Below are 17173 nucleotides of genomic sequence, written 5' to 3' on the forward strand. Positions count from 1 at the left end.
AAGGCTGGCCTGGACTGAGAGCCCAATCCTATCCACACGTTCCTGGGAGTAAGACCCATTGACCATAGAGGGATTTACTTCTGAGTAGACATGCATAGGATTGGACTGTGAGTCAACAACTAGTGAGGCAGACCAGTTCAGATGGGGAAGAAGATGAGAAAGACCAAGATGGATTACTAACCCCCCTTTTCCCCCTGGACTTTGAGGCCTTGTGACTACCCAGAACTACCCCTTCACCTGCTTGGTAACCTGGGGCATATAGCCTCTAGCTTTGGGCCCCACTGTAAACCCCAACCTTCAGTAACCATGACCTCAGGGCAGTGACATATGAAGGTCATTTGGCACCTGGGGCCCATAAATTTTGGGAACCCCCATGACAAAATTATTTTCAGTAATAGACATGATATGAAATGAATAATTAATAATGACCAGAAAAGAAGTGCAGTCAGTGAACATTTTCTTTTATTGAACTTATATATAATAGGTTTCACATATGTAATGAACATTAGAGATCATAACCCAAAACAAAACAGGGAAGGAATGCCCATCAAGATAATAGCAGTGGGCTTGTGGACTATCATACGTAGAAGAATAGTTTTGTTGTAATATAGAAGAAAGGCAAAACATTTGTATGTTTATGAACAATACATTTGGTTTTCTGGAATGCTTTCAACAAACTATTTATTCCCATTGGTAATTCCAGTATAATCCACTTTTTGTTACAGTGTACACCTTTTGTTACAAGATTCCCAGTGAAATCCACTTTTTGTTACATGAGGCAGTTGTGTTTTCTTTTTCTGAATTTTGGCTACAACATTTGATATTTCAACACAGGTTGTTTCACTACATTCTGCATAAAATTATGCACTGAATGATTTATAAGATGATGGCATTATTCAAAAATAACAAGATTTTAAAAATTGGGAGGCGGCTTATGTCACGCCCTTGTAGCTTGGCACTTGGGTCCCGTGGCCCCTCGGCCCCCCCAATTCACATGTCAGTGCCTCAGGGGACTTCTTCCACCCCCTGGGGTTCAAAGTGTGCTTAATTGCTACCACAATTATTTGATAAATTGCAACCTAAAATGTTAACAATTTGAATTTTGGACCTTTTCAGAAGGTGGGTTGATGGAGTTCCAAATCCATTACACTTTCTCCTTCTCTGTGACCGCCGGAGAAATCTTTATAACAAATATAAATCTAATATGCAAATTAACTGGCAGGGGAAACTATCATTGATTCTGTTGGTTCTGATGTTTCAGTTAAAAGATGCAAAAAAAACTAGATGTGCACGTGAAAATATGGGGATTGGGGTTGGGGGTTGAGGTTACTAGGTGCCACAATAGCCTGTTACTATGAAGAAACTTATGGGACTCAAAGTGGAGAAAGGGGCTATAGTGTGTGAGGCAGCTCTTTGCTTAGAATAGTATTATGGAAGATATCCTTGTGTAAATTGCAATGTGTGGTATCTGTATGTGAATGGAAGTTGTGGACAATATTATTGTAACCTTTGTAAAGCAACATATGGAGTAAGCCGGGAGTCGGGCAGTAGTTTTCCTGGGCTTATGTTTCAGGAGTATCTGTGACCCAGTCAGAAAAAATGAACATTCAGTGCCAACTTTAGCCTGTTACAGGAAGGTAGCAAGGGTTACCTCAGGCCATGCTTATTTCAGCCTGTGAAATTTCACCTGCCAGTAGATAGATGAAGCTAAGCTTATGTTCTGCAAATATATGCCATCTAGTGGTAAGCTTCTCAGGTTCCTTTCAATGCCTCTTCTTCCCTTCAGGAAAGCCTAGAAAAAATCTGCAATCCTTTGAAAAACCCATAACAACTCAAATAGGAAAGACAAAGACACTTCTTGTCAAGTCCAGAGAAACACTGGCAGTAAACAAAGCAGAATTATCTGCAGCTGAGCCTGATGGCACAAGATGGATCATTTTCTGCACTATGAATGTATTTTATCCATCTTATACTGTGTATTATTTATACCAAGCTTGTATTGATTCTTCAGCATGAAAATGGAAATTGTGTTTGTCAAGGATTATACATGCTTATTATTCCCCAGCTTCTGAAGGCCATTATATCAAGCCAACCAATTAACACAAAACAAATTTAAATATACAGTATATCTTCACCTTGCTTAGGAAAAAGGTCTGGATTTTTAACTGTGTTCTGTGTTGTGACCATAGCAGACTTCCTGCTACATTTGTGCTTTCTTAATTTATTTTGGAACCATTTTGAGAAATAAATTTGGTTTATTTCCACTTCAGTACAACTTGGATCTTACAGAAGGGGCATCTCTCTTCAAAGTACAGTACCCCCAGCATTCTTTTTCTCCCATTTCCCCACTTACTCCTCAGAGAAGATGTAACAGGAGGGAGGGAGAGAATCCACCTTCGTGACACTGTGCTGGATTGATATTGCTGATCAAACACCCCACATAATATTGGCTAGTAGGGAAAAGAGGGAGGTAGAAATACAAGTGCATGAAATTAACGATGGTGCTTTTTGTGTTCTTTTCCCTGCTGGTCATAGGGACTTCGCTATCTGCCTGAACTAGTAAGTTGGTGGGCAAGAAAGCAGGCAAGGTTTTGGCAAAGGATCCAGGTCTCCAGGGTTGTGCTTTTTGCATATAGGATGGTTTTTGTGGTGGAGTTGTCTCTCAGGGCCTAATGCAACCTGGCACCAACCCTGACCTGGTGTCCATCTGTAGGAATCCAGAGCTTTTGTCCCTCAGTGGGAAGGAATGAAGCCTAAAATGGGAGGGTACAAACTAATTGGAAGGGTTGGAAAGGTACCAACTAATATTTTAGCAAAAGAAAGAGCTTGCTAATAATGCATTATGATAAAGTAGACTAGTGATTCGCAAACTGTGAGCTGTGGCTCCCCTAGGAGCTATGGGAATCAGCCAGGAGCCATGGAATCCTTGCAAAAACCTGCACTCTCTACAATGTATAGGATTGTAGCCCTAATGGGGAGCCACAGCCAATGACCCAGTAGGTTAACGGAGCTTCCAGTGGAAAAAGTTTGGAAACCACTGAAGCAGACTAAAGAAGTTGCCAATGCCAAACTAGAGGAGATAATTGAACTCTGTTTGTTAGAGGAGAAAGGCAGGTACTTAACTCTCTTAAGCGGTTGTAGTATTCTCACTATTGGGAATCCAAGGATATAGCTGAAAATGTGTGATAGCTTTGAGAAGGCTATAGGGAGCCACGGCCTTCAAAGTGCCCAGGTGATACTAACCAACCCCACTCCCCACCCCTGGTTTGCAGATTAATAGTAGGCCTGCAACACAAATGGGCCAGAGCTTGCTCATCTTTCTGGGCTTAAAAAAAGCTGCAGCCTTGCTGAGGAACATTTTAAATAAGTGAAGGGGAATTACAGAAACATGGTACATTACCTGCTACATTCATTGCACATTGTTTTGTCTTTCCTCCACCTCCTTCATTGTTGTGACTCTTTTTTGGAAGCCATTTTGGAGAGGCTTTTGTTTTTATCCCTTTTATAGTGCTTACCGCAAGTTTAAGTGCTTCATAAGTTTCAAAACAATTATGGTTGCAAATCCTATACACACTTATTGGGTAGTATGTCCCATTGAACCCAATAGGACTTACTGTATATACTCATGTATAAGAAATTTTAATCTTAGAATTTATCCTGAAAACCTGAGTCAACTTCAACCAGGTTTCCAGTATAAAATTATGATTTGTCATTCACCAGGGTGATGGCTTCTTGGGCTGGAGCACTGGGCCTTGGAGTCCCTCCTGCAGATGTTCCACGGCCTCCACATTCAGGCATGGGCTGTGGCTTACCGCCAAGACTGCCACCACTGAGCTGCTGCCACATCAGCAAAGCTACCAGAAACCAGCTTCACGTAAAGTTTGCTGAGGGCTATTTGGAAAGAACACCACCTGGCGCTTCTGGGTGCACCAAGGTGCGGCCAAGTGATACCCCACAGGCAGTGAGGGATGCCTTCTCACCACCACTTCAATGGTGCTGGACCTACCGGGTTGGCACAGCCTGTGCAACCTCCTCCAAGGCTGAGGCCAAGTGAGGGTGGGATGTGGGGGCAGATAACGAATGGGACAGGGCAGGGCCCTATCAAGCCACAGAGGTGGCTGGAAGGGGCGGATTAGGAGGGCAGCTCCAGGGTATTTAGAGGACAGGAGGTCAATGATGTGAAGCTCTGTAACCCTGAGGGCCAGTGGCTTGGTGGGGCAGTTCAAACTATCAGAGCTGTATGTAGGGAAGACAGGTTTTACACTTGATTTGTCCATGCATAGCAAATTTTGTGATTTTTTTGGCTCAAAACTTGCTCTTGATTAATATTTGGTACTTTTGAGCAGACATGCACTCTAAGAATAGTGCCATCCCTCCTCTTGTGATTGTACTTTAAAGAGCACCAGCTTGGCAATTAAAAAACAAACTTGTACTCAAACCAGCAGATGGATAGCAGTTTTGCTTGTTTGAAGAGGGTCAATGCAGTTGCTAACACATAGTAAAAGGGTGATGTTAACACAAAGCAAAAGAAGAGTTCCCTAGAGGATCCAGTGGTGTTACATTCTTATGCTGAACAGCTACCAGCGCTGATCATCCTGACTTCACAGTAGACTCAAAAGGCAAGGTGGACATGAGCCTGGTGATTCTATCCTCACCAGACTGGTGGGTCCGATGGTGTAAGTCACTTCATTCTCACACACTCCTGGTGGCAAACAGATCTCCTTGGTGACTGTTGAGTAGTTGTACTCCTTCCCTCTACAAGTCTTAAATTCTTCTTCATGTTCAGCACACACTTTGACTTTTCCATCTTGCACCTTCACTGTAATATCCTCAGGTTCAAAACCCTTAACGTCCATTAAAGCTAAAAGCTTAGGGCGACTACATTGTGTCAGCATCTTAGTAACCCTTCTTCGAATTCTGCAATTATAAACAGAAAAGTAGAACAAAATTTCATTTAGCAAAGTTTTAAATTTAGCAAAGTTTAAAGCCAGAGCAGAATGGATATAAAGTTAATTAAAAAGCTTTCAAGAGAATAAAAAGGTCTTTGCCTGATGCTGAAAAGACTCCAAAATAGATACTAGGAAAGTATTTCACTAATAGAATGCCACAACTGAAAAGGCCCTCTCTTCAGTCACCAGCCACTACATCTGAAGCTGGAGGAAGCTGAAGAAGGGTCTCAAAGGAAGTTCTTAATACAGGTGCAATTTCACATGGGAGCAGCTACCCCTTCTGGTGTCCCAGTACAGAGTCATATAGGGCTTCAAAGGTAAGCACCAGTACTTTTGAATTGTGTCTAGAAATGTTCTAACAATCATGGTTGTTGAAACATGGGTGGTGCTCTTTAAACACCATCAAGATATGTGCCATTTCGCTCCAGTCAACAATCTGGCTGTAGCATTATGGATTAGTTTCTGAAAAGTATTCAAAAACAGGCTTATGTACAGTGCATTACAATTTTAAATCCAGACCTTGAGAGGAATCATTTGCTTTTAGAGCAGCATAGAAGAGAAAATTATTTCAGTTTTTCAAATTTTATATTGTATGTAATGAACACAATGTGTGTATTTCTGCTGATAGCTGATCCTTAAGGGTCTTATTACTATGCAGTCTTGGGTATTATTCCTTGTTAAATCCCATTACTACCACCAAACACATGTGACAGATGCTTGCCAAGATGGCATCTTCCCATGAGAACATTGAGATACTATAGCTCCACAATCAGGAGTAGAAAAAGTATTTTGTGGTTTGAGGTAGAAGAAACAAGTACTTTTGAACCTTGGGAAATCCCTGCAACATTCTGGACCATACAACCTGGGCTGATTTTACATCAAAGTGTACCAGCTGTTCAGAGCAGCAGTTAAAATCTGGTCTGGTTAAAATCTTGTTGGCTTAAACAGGGTGACCAGCTGACCAGGGTGTCAACTCAAGACAAGAAATGTGGAGGGGGAAGCTATTAGGGGGATGAGATGCAACAGCACTGTAAATATGAAACAGCAAACTCTGTTACTAATAAATGAAAACATGCAAAGTGTCAGAATGCATGTCAGTAATCCCATTGCCTTTATATTCATTAGCCATACTGAAAGGTGGAAGCCAAATTATATTTTATTCAGCAATTGAGTAGAAAACATCTCTGTAAAGAAAACAGAGACATGTTTGTTTTTGGAAGATTAACACTCAAAGAAGGGTACTAGCATATTCTTGAATAGGCAGTTGACCCAGATGTCTCCTGGTTACAGCTGTCTTCACTTTCAAAGTGCCATAGACTTCATCCTCAAAATCTGTGAAGTTTATATATGCATACGCATTTGTATATGTTACAAACACACACAGAGACTGTAGAAGCATTTTGGAAATCTTAATTTCAACCTGGAAATTTCAAGCCACTTGGAAATATACTTTTTTACATGTCATTTATTCTATGCATGTTTACTCAGAAGTAAGTCTAACAGAGTTCAATGAAACGTACGCTCTGGTGCAGCATCTGCCAAACCATGGCCCATGGGCTGGATCCGGTGTGACGCTGAATCCCTCCCCGCTGAAAGCAGTGCTTATTGTTCTGCCACACTGCTCAGAGAAAGCATCACCATCTTTGTCACATGACACTCTGTGTAGTCATGTCTGTATCCCACTGACCCAGCAGGTTTTTGGGCAGGTTTTTGGGCAGGTTTTTGGGCAGATGCGACTGCCCAGATGGTCGTGCGACAAAGATGGAGGGGCTTCTTCTGAGCAGCGTGGCAGAACAATAAGCACTGCTCACAGTGGGGAGGGATTCAGTGTCACACTGGATCCAGCCCATGGGCTGTGGTTTGGCAGAAGCTGCTCTAAGGCAGTGCTTCTCAAACTGTGGTCTGCGAACCAGCAGTCTGAGGCATAGCTCCTGTGTGACTTCCAGCTTCTTGGAACTGTGAAGTTTTCTGAGGCTTGCTGTGGGACTTGGATGCATACCAAGCTTCATGAGACTCTATGACATAGCAGGAGAGATGAGGTGTGAGCTGATGTGCTATGTGCCTCTCTGTCTAAAATAGGTAGAAACTGGAATGATGGGGGAAAAAATTGCATGTCCACCACAACAGAGACTCTGAGAAGCTCTGCTCTAATGTATACTCTCAGTTTCTGAAATCACATGACATGCAACACTTGGTTGGCATCTCAAGCTAACATTTGCGACAAGGAAAGCTCTGAAGCGCCCAGGGAATCTGTGGCTGATGCAGAGGAATTCTTCTTGCAAACAAATTAAAGTAGGAACAATTTCTTGAAGGTAGAAACTGAATCTTGATATCATCTTCATTGATGAAAAATTATTCCACCAGTGCAGGCAAAAGGTGTGAGTTGATCTGAAGGACATGGTAGCAAACCTGGGGCATGCAAGCCAAATCAAACCCATTAACAATTTCTGTGTGTTGCCCCTTGCAACTTACCATGTCTGTTATTAACCCTGCCGCACACACTAATATCTATCTGCCTGACCCCAATCCTGTGTTTGTGGTAGTTCAGAGAACATGGGCAAGACTGAGCTACAGGGTTGCTCAAGAAAAAAGATCGTTGTGGAAAAGGTTATCTGGCTAGCAAGGTCATTTTACTGGAGCAGATGTCACCAGAACCAAAAGACTTCAGCAGTTGGTGAATGACTTCCCAAGAAACTAAAGAAAGAAGCTTTCAGAAACTCAGGAGAGTAAAGGAGATTATTCCTCACTTCATGCATTGGTGGGCAAGAGTAAGCATTCATGTCTCTCTCTCTTTCTTCTCATTGACATGAATGCTTGCCTTTGCATAGGAGCAAAGAACATTTATTTATTGTAGTGGGCAGGATTATCAAACTACACATTTGTTCATATAAACCCAATACGTTTCTCAGGGCTGCTATTTTACCTCTTGCTGCAGCATCATTTACACAGTACAAATCAAGCAAGTGAAGAAAAAACACACGCATTTACCTGGCCAGTTCCTGCTCAGCCTCGATCTTTGCTCTGATGGCCTTCCTCTCCAAACTTGTGAGGCAGAGTGGCCGGCAGGGCCGGCAGGGCCGACAGCACAGGATGTCACAGAGGCAATGTGGATATGGATGGAGAGTACAGCAGCAATGTGGATGGAGACTGATATCACAGAGGCAATGCACGTCGCAATATCGAGGGCAGCAATGCATGTCTAAGAGTTTTAAGCGCCTCTTTAATTCTCTGTCAGTTCGCCTTAAATCCCGCCTCACAGTTTCCAATGCCTGGCAAAATGTTGCCATCAGAAAGCATTAAACCATACTAGCTTACGAGTACAGCCTTTGGTAAAGGGCACCCGTCAGGAAAAAAATTGGTCTGCAAGCCCTGGCCAAAAGTTTGCTTTAAGAGTAAACTACAGGTGCCCTAGCTGTATTCCAGCATGCTGTTTATGACATCACTACTCTGTCAAAATGTCACAATCTGGCAACTGCCATGGAAACTGTAAACTGTGGCTATAGCCTACAGGGCTAGCAAAAGCAAATTTTACGCTGATGAACCAATTCAAGGTTGCAATCTGATGTACCATGACACCCAAAAGTTCCAAATTAATGATTCCCCTTAAAAACCATTAGTAGCCCATTTTACACACATATAGCTCCTCAGTGTATATAGTGTGCCATCTTATACCATGGGATGAGTAAGATAGGTGTGATTTAAAACTATTGTGATGGGAACCAAAGAACGGTTGGGGTGAAACATGAAATTTAACAAGTGTTAAAATAATGCACAACACACCATCTCAAACACGTAAGCATAGATTTTAAGACTGAAAGCAAACCCAACCCACATCATCCTATGAAGTCAAATAAAATTTTTGAAATAGAATCCAAATTCAAAATTGTGTGTGTTATATTAAGAAGTTAACCTCCCAATGTTTACTCAAAAATACCTAAACTTTGAGTGCAATCCTATCAGCACCAGTGTTAGTGCAACAGGAGCAGCTGTGCCAATGCTAGCCATCACAAACGTGCTGTAAAGCACCGGTTGGCAACCTTCAGTCTCGAAAGACTATGGTATCGCGCTCTGAAAGGTGGTTCTGGAACAGCGTCTAGTGTGGCTGAAAAGGCCGATTCGGTAGTGACAATCCCTTCCACACTGGGAGCAAGTGCAGTCTGTCCCTGGTCTGTCTCCCTGGCTATGGGCCTTCCTTCTTTGCCTCTTTGCCTCAGACTGTTGGCCAAGTGTCTCTTCAAACTGGGAAAGGCCATGCTGCACAGCCTGCCTCCAAGCCAGCCGCTCAGAGGCCAGGGTTTCCCACTTGTTGAGGTCCACTCCTAAGGCCTTCAGATCCCTCTTGCATGTGTCCTTGTATCGCAGCTGTGGTCTACCTGTAGGGCGTGTTCCTTGCACGAGTTCTCCATAGAGGAGATCCTTTGGGATCCGGCCATCATCCATTCTCACGACATGACCGAGCCAACGCAGGCGTCTCTGTTTCAGCAGTGCATACATGCTAGGGATTCCAGCACATTCCAGGACTGTGTTGTTTAAAACTTTGTCCTGCCAGGTGATGCCGAGAATGCGTCGGAGGCAGCACATGTGGAAAGCGTTCAGCTTCTTCTCCTGTTGTGAGCGAAGAGTCCATGACTCGCTGCAGTACAGAAGTGTACTCAGGATGCAAGCCCATTTGCAACAACTTGCATATAAACTGTGCATCGGGAAAGGCCTGTGCTGGCCTGTAGGCACTGTATCCAGAAGAAAGGCTACTGGTGGATTTGAGTACTCTGCAGAAGAGTGCAGGGCTGGGGGAGGGCAGAACAGAGGTGGGAAAGGGTTTTTGGGACAGGGGAGGGTGGAACAGGGCCAGATCAGGCCTGGGAGCAGGTGGGATTGGAGGCAGAGGCCTCTGCAGTATCCCAGCCTCCCTCTTGAGCTTGGCAGCTTTACATGGAGCTGCTCAGACTTGTGCGAATGAGGGCACAATCCTAACCAGGTCTACTCAGAAGTAAGTCCTATTTGGTTCAATGGGGTTTACTCTCAGGAAAGTGTGGTTAGGATTGCAGCCTGAATTAGCTGGCACAGATCCAAGCAGCCCCTTTAGGCAGGCTGGAGCGTTACATGAGGTAAGGGGAGCAAGGACACCTCTTGCCTGCTCCTAACCTGTGCTGGATATGGCATAGGCCACTCAGCACACCTGCACCAGCAGGTTAGGATTGGACTGCCTGTTTCAGTTTAGGGTGTGTGCAACTCAAAAAATTGCATATGCTTTCCTATTTACCCCCTTCTCCCACTCCAGCCAGTGACATCACTAGGATTTGCATCACCTGGTACCGGAGGCCAGTGCGTCACCCCCATGATGGACCTTGTCCCATTGCCCCACCCCCACTGGTTTTTTGATTGTACCATTTGATAGAACACAGATATTTCAATGTGGTTTGTTTTATTGCATTCTGCATGAAATTACACATAGATTGATATAAAACATGATGGTATTATTACTACAAACTATGATTTTAGGAATAATACCATCATGTTATATATCAATCTATGTGTAATTTCATGCAGAACGCAATGAAACAAACCACGTAAAAATATCTGTGTTCTATCAAATGGTGATTTGGTTACTAGTGGTGTTACCCCCCCTTGAGGGTGTCACCTAACTAACACCTTTTTGCAGCGGTTCTCAAACTTATAGCACTGGGATCCACTTTTTATAATGACAATCTGTTCAGGACCCACCAGAAGTGATGTCATGGTCAAAAGTGACATCATCAAGCAAATTAAAATAAATAATTATAAATAATTAAATTAAAGTAAAACAATTAAATATGGGGAAGCCAGTCCTGTTCCACCAAGTGAATTTTCTCTGTAGCTTACCTGCAATATCCCCACCTCCAAAAAATCATCCCTACCCAGTGCTCAGTTCAAGTTAAGTTCTTTATTTAAACCAGATCACTGTTAGGACCCACCCTGCTTTACAAGTCTAACAAAGAAAAAAAATTCACCTTACCAGCTGTAGCCTCTGTTTTAGTCTTTTAATTGGGGAAGGGGAGCTGCCTTTTGGAGTATTTGTTGAGACAAATGTATTAACCTTACATGGTCATCAGATCAGGACCATTCTGGTGGCCTCGTATTTCCCTTTGCCTGACTTGACCATGAGCCAAGGCATGTTTGCTTACTTGTGAGTAAATGTGAACGTGTAGCTTAATTTCGCTTTCCATAGGGCTCAATACATTTATCAGGTTGGAGGGAGGGACTTCCTTCTTGGGTCTTTTTGGGGGGCTGTGTTCATTGGATCAGGACCATTCTGGTGTCATTGGATTCCTCTCAGCCTGCCCTTTCTAATGAACTAGGGCAAGTTTGCCTATTCATGAGGGAACACACGATATGGCTCAGTTTCACTTTCCATAGGGCTCCATGTATTTTGGGGGGGGGCATAACTTTTGATAGAATGGAGATATTTCACTCCAATTTTTTCATTGCATTGTGATGTAAATTCTGCATCAAATGGTATATGACATGATGGTATTATTCCGACAAACTGTGATTTTAGTGATTTTAGTCACCAGTGCACATCACCCCCCCGTGCGCATCGCCCAGCGTGGCCCGCACCCTGCCAGCGACACAACTGACTCCAGCCAGTCCCTTGTGCCAATACACATAGACTGATAGCCTCTTGCAATGGAGACTTGACTTTCCACCTTATGAAAATTGCTATATACATAGATGGTCCTACATAAATAAATCATCTTGGGGAACAAGACTGTGGACAAACAGCTCCACCATGACCAGATTCTTTCTCTGAGGAAGCGTCTTTTAGTAAAAATGCTCTGGGATCCAGGTTGGCTCAGCTTATTAAAAATGACTTGGCACTTCCTGCTTTTTACTTCTTGCAACTGTTTACAATATTAAGAGATTGACTTGATATCACATTTGGGATGAGAGGTAAAAAAGGTTCAGACTTCTACAGTAATCAGGGTGCCTTATACAAAGGGGGTACCTCTCTCAAGGATTTTTCTCCATTTTTTCTAGCCTTGCAGTTTCCTACAACATTAGGATTACAGTATACCTCTCTGGCAACTTTGAATTAATTCGAGGAAAAAATTCTTTGATTGGGGGTGGAATTTACAAAAAATGCTGCATAGGCCTTACCACAACCCCCCCAAAACCAGTGGTATTTAACCACTTAATGTAAATAAATGATTTCATGTGAGTAATTCACAGAATTTAGAGAGTAATTCAGAGAGTTAAGAGCCTGATCCTGAGGTCCGTGGCGTGACTCTGCGCCGTGGACCTTAGTCACAAACGTGCCATAAGACACATTTGCGGGACTTACCACCGGCCTCCTGTGGGAGCTAGCCCAGTGCCAGCTGGAGCTGGGCTAGCATGTGGTGGTCGCCTGGGTTCTGCAGCTCCGTGGTCTCCCAGACCACCAGGCTGCGGAATGGGAGGTGGGGACTTGCATGGGGGAGTCATTCTGGGGAGGGGAGAGGCCAGCGGGAGGCATGGCTGTGGGAGGGCAGGAGGAGTGTCGGGGGAGGGGGAGAGGCGGATCCACAAAGCTGAGCTCCACGGGATCCAAGGCGCTTGGGCAGGGCTGCTTGCCTTACACGAGTGCCTTTACTTTAGCAGTGACCAAAAGGTTGCCACTAAAGTGAGTAGCCCCATTGCGGGGCTGCTTCCCTTACTCAGAGGAAGGGGACAAATGTCCCCTTCTCCCGAGGAGCCTCCCACGGTAGTGCGGGAGGCACAGGATCCTGCGGCAGCCCTCCACGGAGCCACCGGACCTGAGTGCTGTGGGCAGCTCAGGATTGGGCTGTAACTCCACTTGGTGTATAACAGTAAGGTTAATACATTTGTCCCCTTATCTTAGGACTGCATTGCAGCTGCATCACTGCTGGAAAGTTGGAGAGGATCGGGCCCTGGATCAACAGTACTTTTCAGTATTCAGTTGTTCAGTATCTAAAGTGCCCAACAGTTGGTCTCCCTTCAATATACAGATATAGCCACAGTATCACATGCTGATGTTTCAACAGCATTATTTTTGCTGGTATAAGACAGGACAGACGAGGACTTGAAGCACAGGTATAGCTGCACTTTGGACTATCTATGCCATATATTTAAAAGTTGAACTTGCCACAGCTGCATGGCATTAAGCAGATTGCTCAATGTAATGATTCTGTATCATATAACTAATGTGGTAGACTCACCACGCAATACATTTAAGGTTGCTTTCATGAAGCAAAAGCAATGGCGTTTACCCAGAGAAATAAAAACTAACCTTGCTGAAAAACAACTAAGCTCCTGTGCAGCTTTATAAAATTCATTGATTTAACATACTTTTATGTTGCTTTTCTTGGCAGCTCAAACTGGTATACAACAGCAAAAAATAACATAAAACACGCAAATATAAAATCGTAATAACAATAATAATATTGTCATAGGTTAAACAGCCACAGAAGAAACACCCATATCAGCTTGACAAAAGAGGGAGGTTTTACAACCCCTCAAAAAGTTCAGTGAAGTGGCAGGGAGAAGGTTCAGTAGTTTGGGCACTGTAACCTGGAAGGTTCAGCTCCTAGCCATGACTGTCCTAATTTGTCAGAAGGACAGAATGGATTTTGCATCCTAGATTCATTAAACTGGACTTCATTTGGTGAGACAGCTCATATGGAAAGAGGCAGTCTGGAAGGCACTGTAAGTCTATACCGTGTATGCACAAACATCAGAACTCAATGGGACTTACTTCTGAGTAAATATGCATAGGTTTGGGCTTTAAGAGCCACAGGCTGCACGAGGCAAAAAGCAAAATAGAGCACTTTGAATTGAGCCCAGAACCAAATTATCCTTGGTAGTAAGAAGTGATTGTTATTTTGGTTCCAAATGTTAGGAAATACAGCATAGGTAAGAAACCTCCCTCCGGGACAATACTGACTGGAGTAGGAAAAGGCATGATTTTGTATTCTAAGAAATTTTCCAGTAGAAATGAATACATCAATTGGCTTTATTAATTTAAAACAATTTTTGCTCTGCCTTTTCTGCCATAGAGCAATTCAAGGCAGTTTTACAATCAGAATCAACAACAATCACATTAAATGTTTAAAAATCCAATATATCATTTCAGCAACCCCACCACCATCACAATCCTTGCTGCCGCCACCCCAGCAAAAGCAAAGCAAAAAAGCCAGGAAGCAATCAATCAGCAGTGAGGGGTACAGGCCAACTGAATCTCAGTGGGGAAAGTAAGCCACAGGATCAGTGCCATCACTGAAAAAGTTCTGCTCCTGGTGGATAATCCGGTGCCAAGCCATTGCACTTCTGAGGGCACATGGATTCAGAGCAAGGCCTGAGGTGATGATTGGAGTGTGGGAAGGCACATATAAGAGGAGATGGTCCTTGCAATATCCAGATGCTAAACAGTACTTTGAAGCCTGAAGACAGATTGGCAGCCTATGTAATGCACAAAGAATCGGAGTGTTGCAATCTGTTTGTGGCCCCCCACAGGCCTGGGAGCATCCCACAGGGGAAGCTCTATGTCAAAGGGGTGAGCTACACCCCTGGGTCCCCGGGGCCCCAACACTGGCTGGGGTCCCCAACAAAGTTGGAAAAGATGGCTTTTAACTATCTGGTGTGCTGAAACAGATACTTCTTCCAGGTTGGCCTCCCGCCTGCAATGCCTCTTGTAGGGTCTTCCCCTGGCTACCTCTTTAGATGGATCATCAGCATCCTGTGTCAACCCGCTAATAGGCCCCCTCCTCCTCCTTGTGGCCAGTACCAGCTACTGGCCCCAATCTCAGGTCCAGCTAATACCCTGTTTAGGTCACCCAGTGAGAGTCCCAGGAAGGTGCCTTAGCCTGGGGGTCTTTTGAGCACTGTCTCCTATGATTTAGTCCCAGTTGGTTGCTGGCTTGGGGAATCTGGGGTTCTGGAATGGACAAAGGGGTTGCCCTGAGATGGGTCCATTGTTGAGTGCCCAGGTGGTTAGCTGCAAAGATCCAAAGATCCTGTCCATGTCCTCAGGTGGAATAATCTGAAATGAATCAAATTAAACCTGACAGACAGGTGCTCTGGAAATCCCTGGGGCAAGCATCATACCACTGGAATATAAATCAGAAGATATGTGGGAGATTTTATCAGCAAAGTGCTTTGCACATTAGTCACAGTGGGCTGCTGAGGTTTACATTGGTAGAGGAATCAACTGGAGTGTTAATTACAGTAGAACCTCCAAAGTTGACCACCTCTCTATAATGACCACCTCCTTAAGTTGACCTAATTTTCTAGAGCCTTGGGTTTTTCTAGACCTAATTTTCTAGAGCCTTTTCCCCCCATATGTTGACCACCTCCCTATGTTGACCAATTCCTCCAGTCCCTTGGGTGGTCAACTTAAAACTGTAATTAAAACTGACCTGCACACATATCTAAAGCCTCTCAGTCATTTCCCTAAAGATATGCCAAGTACTGTATAAATGTATAAAGCACAGAAGTTAAGACAGTGAGACAATGCTAATTCAGAAGAGATGAATTAATTAGCATCATTTATATTCTGCTTTTCTTTCAAGGCATTCAAGGCAGATTGTGTTTTAAAATGCTAAAAAATCACAAACAAGAAGGTTACAAAAAACATAATAATATGATGTAGCAGAATTGTCTCAGGCCTTTGGAGGCATCCATAGGAGCTAATGCCACAAGTTCCCTGGTCTGGGCCTTTTTTCTCCAATTTCATTTATATGCTAGCAAAAGCTCTCCAAATGGTTTCCAGAACCAGTTTAACGATAATCTAAAAAGCCAGAAACAGTCACATCTAATACTGTAGTGCACCACAAGGCAACTTTGAAACCAGCAGTTCTCCAGCAGTTCTCCAGCATAAACACAATTACAGTATTTGAAAAACAAGCTAAATGCTCTTTGAAATAAAAACTCTTTTTTTGCCATTAGAAGGGAGAAGTGAACTTCCCATGCAACTATTTTAAAAACCTCTCTAGATTGAGCCTTCTTGCCCTGTGACTTCCCCAGAAGATCTTAATGCATGGAAGGGAATCAATGCAAGGATATTTCTGGATGAGACAAGATATTCCTTCAGATAAAGGTAGCTTGAGATGTGCCTGGAAACCACAAGCTAGTAGACTGCCAGTTTGCTAACTACCTTGTCAGGACTAGTGAGATATGGCCCTTTCAGCATCCTTCATTACCTCAAATCTCTGTGGGTAGATGGGAGGGATCTACTTGCCCTTACCAAAAACCTTCAAAAAGCAAAAGGGGAGACTTCAGCAGCAGTTAGTTACTTTTGCCTTATTATCCAGTAGATGGCAGTAGAGGACCATTTCCCAAGTTTTTCCTTGGGTTTCCACACCTCCTAACCTTATTTTCTCTTGCAGAGCAGAGAGGCCCTGGGTCCAACACCTTCATCTCCATCTTCAGTTTGCATGAGGTTACATTTTGACCTTTCCTCTTTCCCATCACAGGAGTGGCTCTTCAGTAATTTCCCTTATGGGTGGAGGCCCAGGTTCATGCATGCTTTTTGAGCCAGGATTGTGTGGCTGGACACATTCAGGATCCTGATGGCCTCATTAGATGGCAGGTAAGGACAGAGATGCTTCACTTGTTCTCCCTCCTGTTTTATTATGTTTAGGTCTAAAATCCATGTGTTTCCCACTATGGCATTCCTTATAATAAAGTTTCAAACTATGTCATCCTATGTCTTGAAAAATGAATATATTAAGTGAAATGCAAAATGCAAAATATACTATGCAAAATTGCTTAGTTTGCACAGGTGACTGTGCAACTGTAAAATTTGAAATATATTTTTCTAGATCAATGTTTCTCAACCAGTGGTATGGGTATCACCAGCGGTACTTGAGGTGGTGCCTGGTGATATTCACAGGACCCCTGGACACCCACTACCCAGCAGTGAGACTAGGAACATGACACAACAAACAGTGGTCGGAGGCTCAGGGGGCAGAGCTCCAAAGCATGCTTTTCTGTGCTCAGAAAATCCCTCTTGTCCACCCTGAGCTTCTTACTGGTGTTTGTCACATCTGGCCTCCCAACCCAGTAGTAACTGGTGATGATACCATCACCACTTATTTCTGGTGGTACTTCAAAAAGGTGGACCATGTGAGGTGGTACAGTAGAGGAGAAACCTTGAGAAATACTGTTCTAGATTGCTGGCTGCCAGTTTCAGCAGGGTGAGAACAATCTGATGGAAGGAACTGAGCAACCTCTCCTGCAGATTCCAGAGATGG

General features: G+C 43.6%; 1 protein-coding gene across 1 annotated transcript; it reads right to left on the reverse strand.

The window, feature by feature from the left end:
• Nucleotides 1-4457: 4457 nt before the first annotated feature.
• On the reverse strand, nucleotides 4458-8236 carry ODF1 (outer dense fiber of sperm tails 1). The gene is made up of 2 exons (XM_066626604.1): nucleotides 7938-8236; nucleotides 4458-4917 (listed from the first exon to the last, which is right to left on the reverse strand). The coding sequence occupies exons 1-2, from the start codon at nucleotides 8234-8236 to the stop codon at nucleotides 4602-4604; spliced, it is 615 nt and encodes a 204-aa protein (XP_066482701.1). The 3' UTR covers nucleotides 4458-4601.
• Nucleotides 8237-17173: the final 8937 nt, after the last annotated feature.

Source organism: Tiliqua scincoides, chromosome 4 (assembly GCF_035046505.1).
Source record: "Tiliqua scincoides isolate rTilSci1 chromosome 4, rTilSci1.hap2, whole genome shotgun sequence".
Lineage (NCBI taxonomy): Eukaryota > Metazoa > Chordata > Lepidosauria > Squamata > Scincidae > Tiliqua > Tiliqua scincoides.